This window comes from Sceloporus undulatus, chromosome 6 (genome assembly GCF_019175285.1).
Source record: "Sceloporus undulatus isolate JIND9_A2432 ecotype Alabama chromosome 6, SceUnd_v1.1, whole genome shotgun sequence".
Classification (NCBI taxonomy): domain Eukaryota; kingdom Metazoa; phylum Chordata; class Lepidosauria; order Squamata; family Phrynosomatidae; genus Sceloporus; species Sceloporus undulatus.
Window position 1 is genome coordinate 17,807,383 of NC_056527.1, and position 12,008 is coordinate 17,819,390.

The 12,008-nt window shown below is 41.0% G+C and overlaps 1 protein-coding gene across 2 annotated transcripts in view; it reads right to left on the minus strand.

The window, feature by feature from the left end:
- CCNY (cyclin Y) overlaps window positions 1-7,225 on the minus strand; it is a 121,985-nt gene extending 114,760 nt beyond the window's left edge. Inside the window, exon 1 of one of the 2 annotated variants that reach the window (XM_042475427.1) lies at window positions 6,525-7,225. In XM_042475427.1, coding sequence (XP_042331361.1) covers window positions 6,525-6,678 — 154 coding nt within the window. In that variant the 5' untranslated portion in view covers window positions 6,679-7,225. The remainder of the gene's footprint in view (window positions 1-6,524) is intronic. The other variant, XM_042475426.1, reaches the window with a different exon arrangement.
- Between the last annotated feature and the right edge of the window lie 4,783 nt (window positions 7,226-12,008).

A 12,008-nucleotide genomic window follows, 5' to 3' on the forward strand; every position in this document is an offset into this window, starting at 1 on the left:
CATGAAACTACAAAACACACGATGCCTTACAATGCAGCCATGGCAGGTAAAGTAGAATGTAATACTGTAACTGTGTAGTGTGAAATCCTGAATCTATCCTACTATCTACTGGGGGGTCAGAGAACACAATCAGAGTTCTACCTAGACTGGGAATCATACAGTTTTCCAGTTGTTTCTCCCAAGAGCCCTAGCCAGCATGGTAACCAATGCTGGAAGCCTCAACCCAACATCATCTGGAGACACACATGATTCCCACTCCTGGTTTAGTCCCATGTCTTCTCAGGAGGTCTAAAAGCTGTTGTCTAGTTCAGCCCTACATGGAAGGTTCCCACATACAAGGCTAAAGAAAATACGTATACTACCCTGTCTAGCAAATAAATCATTTTGAAAAACAATCCCCTGTAAAGAGTTCATCTACCACACAGAGAAAATTTAGCACACAACCAACATGGCATAAAAAGGAGGGTTGGATGGGTTTTATTAGCCACAGAGTTACACGGGATACAGTTTTCTCATCTGGAATTGACAATGAAAGATGTGATCTAGCAGAATTAGTGCTTCACTGCCAGAGTCAAGGAAGAAAGATATCAGAGTTCAAATTATTACACTACGCATGGTTTCCTGCCAACTCCACAAGCAACACATCTGGCAATGCTCTATGACTAAAACATCCTGGAGCAGCTTGTGACATCAGCGCAACATGACCTCATAGCAGCCCAAAAAGCTCTGCACCCAATCTTAAAACATTAATTTGACAGTGCTGCAGCCAAACAGGATCATGAGAAAGGAGCATCTGAAAGATCAAGAGGATGCTCAGCCAGTTCTTAGCACCACCAATCTCCTAATTAATGGAACATAACATGCTTTTAAAACTGCTTTTAATATAATCATGTTTTAACATTATAATTGTGTTTAATTTTGTTTCAGTATTACAACGTTTTGTGTTTTTATCTGTACTTTTTCGGTTAACTCTTGTTGTAAACTGCCTGGACTCCCATTTTCTGGAGATAGGTGGAACTAAAAAACAAACAAACAAAAAAACCTCATACCACAGTTGCCATCAGAAAAAGGCTGAGAAGGCTTGTATTTGTTTTACACAGAAGTAAGAAACTTTTAGCCCTCCACAAGTTTGACTGCAACCCCCATCAGTCTTCAACCACGAAGAATGCTGGGAATTAAGTCAGCAATGTCTGGTTTAGCACAACCAGTTGTTAACTGGACCACACACAAGTCTGACTGATGTGAAATATCACTTAAATATAATACTTTGTAAATCTGCCACCAACTTTAACCTGAATGTTATTGTCAGTGATTTCTCTCTTGAACTGTGTCACTCAGCTTTTATGAACTGCCATAAAAAGTAACTTGAATAAAAGGGCACAGTTAGTCAAAACCCTCCTTCATGGGAACATCTTGGACGTTTTAAGTTAAAACCTACTTGCCCTTAAAGGAATGTAAGAATCAGAAGATCAAACATTCAGCCCTTCATATCATATGCTTTCAAAACAATTGCATAAGGAAAAGGAACTGTCTTACTGTGTTGGGCAATCTATCTTCTATCTCTCTCTACCCAGGGAATCTCCAATAGTGATTTTGACTGAAGAATGAGAAATACCCAGCACTGTGGCTGAGAGACAAAGATTAATTTCCTTTCTGTCTGCTTAATAAAAAGCAAGGTTCAAGAAGCTGTACCTATATCAAATATATTAATATCAAAGACAGAGAAGTAATGTATTAGGTTAACAAAAAATAATAAAATAAAATGAACAGCAAGATCTTAATAATTAACAGGAAATAATTTTAAGTTAGCTTGCTATTTCAAGTAAAAAAAAATTAGCATTTCTTCCCATCACTGTGTTTTCCTCCCCCTCCACCCATTTTTATAACATTTTTTAATCTCCTTAGTTTAAAAAAATCCATGTGTTCACTTTCTTTATTAGCCAGGCAGAGGCCATACCCACAATTCTGCTTTCATTCAACATGAACCCTGAACACTCTGTGTCTTTGGCAAGGGATCAAACTAATTGACGGAAGATTACATTGCACATATAGAGAGAAATCACATTTTCAGAACTGCTACTTTACTTTGGAAATGGCAGAAAATAAATACAGTACTAAACTCACTGAGTGTACTTGTATGAATGACAAGGTCTCCCCCTGCACTAACATGTCATACTAATGCACTCACTGCTAATCTGAACAGTTCTGCTGTCAAAGTATAAGAATTAATCAATTGTTGGTTCTTTCAGTTTTCATTGACCAAATCATTCTGTGCTTTCAATTCGCTTGCTGAATTATGGAGACCCCATGAATTTCATAGGGTTTTCTTGTCCAAGAAATACTGAAGAGGTGGTTTTGTCAGTTCCTTCCTCCGAAATATAGCCCACAATACCTAGTATCAATTAGCAGTCTCCCATTCAAGTACTAACCAAAGCTGACCCTGCTTAGCTTCCAAGATCAGATAGGATCTGGTGTAGGATATTTAGGCCTGCAAGGCTTGCTTATCATCTAGCAATTTGTGGTCTTCAGTGATAAAAAATTCCATGAAGTATTCAAGTCTTTTTATGAAATGATTTAGTAAATTGTAATCCTATGAATGCTTCTCTCAAAGTAAAGCCAGTGAACATAATGGGATGTACCATCTGAGCAGACACGCATAGGTTTGAACTGCTAAATAAACAATACTAGCTAATACCTCCATGCCTTTTAGGAGTAAATATAGCAAATCAACCCTAAGAACATAAAAACATTTAAAAAATCCAACATACAGCAGCATTTCAGCAACCTGTTTCTATTTATACAAACATATCCACCCAAACATACATTTTAAAAGAACTGACTGCCCCCAATTAATCTATACAGGGAACACACACTAGACAGATAAATCAAATTCTCCTCACAGTTTTCAAATAATCCATTATGCCAACTGGTTCTGGTGAAGGCATAAACTTATTGTTACATGCCTTCTTGTCGTTTCCAACATATGACGATGCTAAGGAGGATCTATCACAGGGTTTTCTCAGCAAAATTTGTTCAGAGGGGGTTTGCCTTTGCCTTCCTCTGAGGCTGAGAGAGTGTGATTTGCCCAAGCTCACCCAGTGGGTTTCCATGGCTGAGATAGAATCTGAACTCTGTTCTCCAGTCATAGTCCAATGTAAAAACCACTACACCATGCTGGCTCCCTTGTCTTCAGGACTGTGTAAATTTGTTAGAGGAAATATTATAAATTAGGGGCTTTTGTAATATATAACAGAAGAATGGTTATCTCATGCTAGTGATTAATTTGAGTGGTCAGAGATGTTAAACCCCAGCGGATACCAAGGGCCCACTGTATTGGGACTGAAAAGGAGGAATAAAACCAGATTTTCTCTTTTCAATACCCTCATAAATGGTAACACAAGATGATTCAGTAAAATACTGGTTGCCTGGGAACATATTGCATTAGCTATAATAAGCATTTTTTTAACGAGACAAGAAAGGGATGTTAAGAGGCTTTCCCCTCTGGAGCACGAGAAGAAAATTCAACCTCAGAATGACCACATCCCAAAAGTAATTTCCCAGGTGATGCTCCACATGAAAATGTGAGCATCTGAAAACCTCATAAGGCGTGCATCTGCCAAAATACATGAGCAACACATGCATGCCAGCAAGTCCTGCAACAGATTGGAAGTGGGACTGATGTGGGTGGATGCATGGATGCAATGGGCAAAAGCTATTCAGCGGTTCTCACACAGAGAAAAGTAAAGTTCAGTTCAGTTCACCTCCAAGATGTACAAAGAAGAAGACTGCAGTCCTTATCTCTTTCCCTTAAAAACACAGACTGAGTACCATCTCCCCCTTTGAATAGCTCTCCCTCTTACAGCAGGAATTACCATGTTGCTAAGAAGGAATGTGTATATGGATGGCATGGCTATTTTAGTACAAAGGTACAGTACTAAAGCATTTTCTAGGGCCTTCCTTGCTTTCTGTTTACCACAAGGAATCAGGAATGTACAGGAAACACTCCTCCTTCTTCATTCTAATGATGAATATTTCTCTTGGTAACAGCACGCTATTATGTGGATTGGAGGATGCGAGTAGAAATGCTGGGAAATTCCTTGTTGTTGTGTGCCTTCAAGTTCGTTTTCGATTTATGACAACTCTAAGGGAACCTATCAACAGGGCTTTCTTGGCAACATTTATTCAGAGGGGGGCTGAAGTTGCCTTCCTCTGAGGCTGAGAGAGTGTGACTTACCCAAGTTCACCCAGTTGGTTTCTATGGTCAAGCAGTGATTTGAACCCTGATCTTCAGAGTTGTCGCCCAGTGCTCAAATCACTAAACCACACTGTCTCTCAGAAGATACACAGAGAAACATTTGAGGAGGGAGAAAATAAGCAGGACACGGCTCCAGCTCACTGAGATAACTAGTTACTGTTAACACCCATCAAGTTGTCCACAGACAGAAGCGATATTCCTCTTCTGCCCTTTAATATGTGGAGAAGGATGGGATTTTCCTTATTCCTTTTATCAGTTGTGGGAGAGGGGAAAGAAATGTGCTTTCCAAAATGTTTTATGACTGGACTCAGCAAATTACTACTGAAATGGATAAAATATGGACCTTCTTTCACAGCTTAGGACACCTCAAAGAACCATGAGCCCCAGCTCTAAGGAAACATTCCCCATAGACAAGCACACTGACCACCCTAGAAGAAAGAGAAGGCTTCAATGTGTGTGTGTGCTGTGTTGTGTGCCTTCAAGCCGTTTCCGACTTATGGTGTTCCTAAAGTGACTCTATCATGGGGTTTCCTTGGCAAGATTTGTGCAGAGGGGGTTTGGCTTTGCCTTCCTCTGAGGCTGAGAGCATGTGACTCAACCGGTGGGTTTCGTGGCCAAGCAGGGAAGCGAGTCCTGGTCTCCAGAGTTGTAGTCCAACACACAAATCTATAAGCCACACCAAGTCTCTAAATATGTGTGTGCATCTGTATATACATACACATACATATACACCTCTATAGGAACCTCTAGTCATCCAGCACAACTCTATGGTCAACATCTGCCAGAGGTGTTTTCTCTAGGAATCTCTAAGTCCCCCAGGGCAACCCTATGGTCTATGTCCAGCAGAGTTGCGCTGGAGGACCTAGAGATGCCTACAGAGCATATTAATCAAATCCACAAATAATCAAATCCACAAAAGTCACAGTCACAAATGCAGCGGGCTGACTAGAATCATAGAAAACCAAGGCCTCCAATGTTTCTGTCCCTACAGAAGCTCTAGGAATCATAAGGCACTCAAATCTGGGGCACGCAGATGTTTTGCACACCTACACACACCAGCCTATGAAACCAGAGAGACATTTGCATGCTTGAGGCATCAAAACATCCACATGCTCTGTGTGTGTGTGTAATAATAATAATAATAATAATAATAATAATACATCATTGACAATTAGCTTCTCTTTAAAGGCACCCCAAATCTGACATCAAGACAGGCCTTCACACCCTAAGATTAAAGGGGGAGGTCCCACAAGACACACTGCACATGCCCAGAGACATACATATGTACTGTAAGTATATGCATACATATGTACAGTATGTATATATATATATATATACACACACACACACACATATACACACACAAACATATCGACAGACATACATATCCATATAGATATATACACACGCATATGTACAGTACGTCTATACATACATAAAGAGACACACATAGAGAAGATAGATCGACAGACATATCCATATAGATATAGATATACACATACACAGAGACACACATAGATAAGATAGATCGACAGAAAGACATATCCATATATAGATACACACACATATATATGTATATAAAAACACACACACACATATGCATATGCATACACAGCTAGTTAGATACAGATCATCTATATAGATGTTAAACACACACACCACATATATATATACATACATATATATGCATATAGACACACACATAGACAGACTGACAGATATCCATATCCATATTGATACACACACATGTATGCATATATAAACACATACATATATATATGCGCGCACACACACACACACACTTATACAGATAGACAGATCGACATACATACATATCCATATACATACATATGCATATATAAACATAATATACATACATATATATGTATATATATAGAGACGCACATAGATTGACAGACATATCCATAGATACATACGCACATATATGCATATATAAACACACACGCTTATATATATATATATATATATATACACACACACACACACAGATATTTAGACAGACATACATATATATCCATATAGATACACACACACACACATATATATACACACATATGTATGCATATATACATAGAGAGACACACAGACAAGTGGATCGACAGACGTACATATCCATACAGACAGACAGATACAGACACACACACACATACATATATATATACATAGCTCCAGAGAGCGAGAGGGAGACCCCCTCTCCCCCATCCCCTCCCCTCCCCTCCTTCCCTCTCTCTCTTTCTGCTTGTCTCACCGTCGATGTTCTCCCTGTCGCTGATGTGCTGGAGGTTGCAGGCGGTGTCCTCGCGGCTGAGCTCGGCCTCGGGGCGGTAGGACTCCAGGCGGGAGTGGGCATTCCTCCGCAGCTTGGGGCTGGACGAGACGCAGCAGGAGGTCGTGTTGCCCATCTTTCCGGAGGAGGGCTGGGCGCAGGCCCACGGCGGCAGGGAAAGGGAGAGGCAGGCGAGGAGTCACCGCCAGCGGCGCCTGGGCTCCTTCCTCCTGCTCCCGCTGCTGCTGCTGCTGCTCGAAAGCCCAGGCTGCCCCATGCCCGCCTCCTCCGCCTCCGCCTCCGCCTCCTCCTCTCCCCCGAACGCTGTGGGGAGAAGAGCTGTGGGGCTCCCCCTTTCCTCCTCCTCTTCCTCCTTCTTCTTCCTCCTCCAGCCGCCTGCACTGAGACTGAGGAGGAGGAGGAGGCGACAACAACCGCAGCCTTTCCCCCTCAGCAGTAGCTGCCTTTGGCCAAACCGGTTCCGGTTCAAGTGGGTGGGAGCGCGGCGTGTTCGTTGTGTGTGTTGTGTTTGACTAACGCACTGCACTCTTGTAGCGCCGCTGTTCCACTTTTTTTAACTGCCCTGGCTGCCTCCCGTTGCACTCTGGGGCTTGGAGTTCCCCTCAGCCAAGAGCGCTCTGGCTGAGGCGTCTAAATGCCTCCCTCCTCGAACTGCGAATCCCACAATGCAACGGGAGGCAAGCCAGAGCAGTAAAAGAGCGGGATAGCAGCACTATCTAGATTACCGCACTACGCTCTTTATAGTGCTGCTGTTCCGCTTTTGACTGCCCTGGCTGCCTCCCGTTGCACTCTGGGGCTTGTAGTTCGGTGAGGCCTGAGCTTTCTGGCTGAGGATTCTAAATTCCTCTCCATTAAACTACAAACCCCAGAATGCAACGAGAGGCAGCCAGAGCAGTAAAAGTGGAATAGCAGCACTATAAGAGTGTAGTGTGCAATATAAATGAAGCTTGTTTGTTTTGTTTGCTTTACTACTCTATATGCATTATAGGTAAAAATGTCAGTAATTACAGATGACACAGATGGAAATAAGGCCTTTATGCTGGTGACTGAGCCTTGGAACCCTTTATGGAAGGAAATTAAGAAATCCACATCATGGCTAGAGTCCTCATGAAGCTGTAAAATTTCTTTTTGTCATCAACTGTTTGGTTGGCTTTAGATTTCTGAAGCTAGTTTCTTTCATTTTTTTTTATGTTAATACAGTTTTGATGAATATTTATGGTTTGTGCAGTGCCTGCAATTTGTCTAAAGTGTTCCGTAAAAGTTTAAAATCAGCCTGTCAGAAAATTTCATCAAACAGGTTATTTCACAAGCTGACACTCAATAAAAGGAGGATTAGGTGTCACTTTAATGTGCCTTTATAAGCAAATGTCAAACATTTATCCTGCTTAAGAATTGGCCCAAATAAACCTGGGAATTAAATGTGAAAAAAGGCACTCTGCATCTTCTATTGCAATCATTAATTAAGGTCAGCCAAATCAAAATGTGGGGTGCTTCTATAATAATTCTCAGTGTGCAAGCCGTTGTAAAACAAAAACATTCCCCACTGTACCATTGTTGACTTGCATAAAGTGTTGCTGAATGGAGACATTGTTCGTGTATTTCGCTAGGTCAGAGACCACTAACTCTATAGAGAGAGCTGCTTACATGCATGAGCTTCCCTATTCTCTGAGGAGCTCTCTGCCAAAAATCAGAAGCTTCGTAGAAATCCAGAGGCTGTACAGTATGTGACTCTCAGACAGAATGCACATGAACGCAATAGGGAATCGTCTTGAAACTCAATATATTCTTTCTCTACTCCAGCTAGAACACAGCATGAATATTATTTTGAAAGTCTCATTTTTAAATCAAGAGTTTGAAACATTTCTTTTCCCCCCCAAAAGAGTACATTTTGCAGAATTCCCCACAGAGAGTATGGTCACTACGTGCTGGCTAAGAAATTTTGGTAGTTGTAGTCCTCTTCCCCCAAAAGGACTTTTTCCAAGCCTTCCTGTCAACTGAACTGCAACAGTCCTTTAAAATTCAGGATACAAGCCCACAGTGAGGATGTGCCAAGAAATACTGATGTATTCCCTGCTGTCCCAAATATCACTAATGAGACGCACACATATGGCAGAGGCCAGCTGCATTAAGGCTGTGGCTGCAATTTCACAATAGCAGCTCCGAAGTAGTTAGTCATAGAATCAAAGAGTTAAAAGCCTAGCAACTGAATATCAGCAGCCTGCCTCTTTGCATGGAGGTAATCTCTGTCAAGAGAGCCAGCATAGCATAGTGTTGACTCTGGAGATTAGGGTTTCTCGATGCCCAGCTCAGCCATGAAACTCACTGGGTGACTTTGGGTAAGTCATAAGTTCTCAGCCTCAGTGGGAGGCAATGGCAAACCTCCTCTGAACAAATCATATCAAGATAGGGTTGCTGTAAGTCAGAAACAATATGAAGGTGCACAACACACACAAAGTTTATCAAATATAATAGGGTACTAGCAATGAAACAGCACATACATTAGCAATTCAATTTTCCTCATTCGATATCAATGTTCAATATCCAGCAAGATACTGTTTTTAGTATTTTTATTTTATTTTTCCCTGCCCATTTTACTTGCCCCTCCTGATTCACGGGGGATCCGTTCCAGATCCACTCGCAAATCAGAAATATCGCAGATATTCAAGCGCCACTGGTTATAATGGGGGGGGGGCTCTCACGTCCGCAGCCACATGTGCACCCCATTTTGTCTGTCCTCACTTGCTGTCCGTGAAGGACCAAAACCACAGATCCCAAGTCCACAAATGGGGGGGGGGGGGGGAGAGACAAGTGTGTGTGTACACAAACAATCTGCTTCCTGACTTTTTAGCAAGCTATGCCAAAGACAACTTGAGAAGTAGTGTACTATCGTTCGGGTCTGGACCCTACAAAAATTAAGCCCTATTGGACTCAAGCTCTAACCTGGTCATGGCTCCCCAACTGCCATGAGGTCATTCACTATCTCCCAACCTAGTCTACCTCACAGAGTTGTTGTGAGGATAAAAATGAGAACCATATATGTCACCTTGAACACCTTAAGAAGGCAGGTTATCATTGTAACAAATAAATGGCTAATACACTTGAATATTTGTTTCCAAAGCAATTGTTTTATCACTGAACCTTAGTCCTCCCTCAGTAATTTAATCAATTTTAAAAAATAGACTCCTGGTGTTTTCTTGTTTTTAAAACTTCAATAATAAAAAGGTTGTTTCTGGAGGATACATGGGAGGCAGATACAAGTGGAAATGTAATTACATGACAATTAGAAATGTAATCTCATCATTCTGCCTGTCTGCTTTATAAATCTACTTCATCTATTTGAGACCTGGTGTGCTTTCTTTGTACTTAATCATGTCCCACTACAAGGGGTTGCATAATTGATATGAAACAGCATCTTGGGACTTTTAAAAGAGGCAAGCACCACTGAGGTTTTGCAGATTATTTATCAAAGAGACCCAGACAGATATATCTAGCTAATATTTCAACGAGGGACACTTACAGGGAAAAATAAGCATAAGGTTGTGGTCACTGATGTTTACCCCCCCCGATTAATGGCAGAAAAAAATCTAGGATATGGAAATAACATGAAGGTCAGTCTATATGGGTAATAAATAGTGAGTGGTGGGAGAAATGTGCTACTATAGCAGATGTTTTTTGATTTAGGCTGCACACACACATGCACATACTGTCTTTTCGCTCGCATGGGGACCAGGGTGGTTGCAAAAAAAGCTAAATAGGATGAAGGTGGTTTTTTGTTTAAAAAAAAAAAAAAATCAATATCATATTGAAAGACCCTCAATTTTTTTGTGTGTGTAGTCATTTCAAAACATAATAGTTAAAAATACAGCACACGTGGACCATAAGAAAAGACTCACTGCAATAAGTGAATCATTCAGAGCCAGTTAATATGTAAATAGAGATCATTGATCACGCAGAACTGTGGGTCTGCGTCTGTGTAAATGGAATGAAACCAGGCAGTATTTGATCCTCCATATATTTGGTCCCCCATATATTTGGGACTTCAGCTCCTAGCAGTCCCAGGCAGCATGGACAATGGTCAAGGACTGGAGAAGCAGAAGGCCAAAATGTCTAAAAGTTGAGAATCAGAAAAATGAATGGTAAGTTTATGATTTAGGGCGGCTGCATAATGGTCAGTGATAAGCAGCAGATATACCTGATATATTTAACACAAAACCCAGAAGAGACATAGTACAAATACATGCTTGCATCTTTCCAACTTTCAAAGATTTCACTGAGCACCAGTTCTACCATGCATCATGTTGAATTTGGCTATCTGCTCTTTTATTTGTGGTGAGATATAGCATATTGTGTATTGGTGAGATATAGCATGGTGTAGTGGTTTGACTCTGGAGATCAGGTTTCAGTTCCCTGATTGGCCATGGAAACCTACTCAGTGACTTTGGAGTTTATCACACAGGAGGAATTTCTCTTAATTTCTAATGAAAAGAAAGTGGAGCCAGAATGCATTCATGTGAATTCGCTAGTTCAGCAAATTTACGTGAATTTGAATTGTGTTCAAACTGACTTCCCATTGCCCAAAAACAGATTGCCATTGCCTGAAATTGCATGTGATCCCCTCATGCAATAACGTGAAACCCCATGATTGCGTTCGGACTGACTTCCCATGGCCCGAAATTGCATGTGGTAGTCTATCATGCAATAATGTTAAATCCCATGACTGCGTTCAGTTTACCATTGAATTATACTTCCAATTTCCCTTGTTTGATAACATCCCTTGAGTCCCACACTCTCAGCCCCAGAAAACCCTGTGACAGGTTTGCCTTGGAGTGACCATAAATCAAAAACAACTTGAAGGCACACAACAAAAGCAATATAGTAGTTGGTTTGTTTTTATTTAGCTGGTTAGCTACCTTTGTGGGCCATGTATGGAAGGAAAAAACATTAAATATCATATATTTTAATAAAAGTACACATAATCTGTGTCTTCCTTACTATTCATCACAGAACATAGCAAATGTTATAATACTGTAACCCCTGATAGTCTGTTACGGTGAACACATTCGAATTATACTCGTATTATTCTTGTTCCAATTTAGTTTGATAACTTATTTTTGAGAGAGGGAGGGAAGGAAGGAAAAAAAGACTAACAGGCCAACCAACTCTAGACACCTCAATGGTTGATTGCCCACTCCTACTAGGGCTCATAGGATAAAAATGCAAATCATGCAGCTTTCTAGATGTTTTTGGGCAACTCACAGCCTCCCTCATCATTGGCTAAGGCTACTAGGACTTGCAGTCCATGGCCCACAATCTTTTGGTGCATGAGGTGAAGAACAACATTGTGCTTTTTTCCATTACATGCACAAAAGCCAAGGGGACTGGCACTTAAGACACCTGATGGGACAGCTTCCTCCATGTAATAATAAATAATAAATAAATAAATAA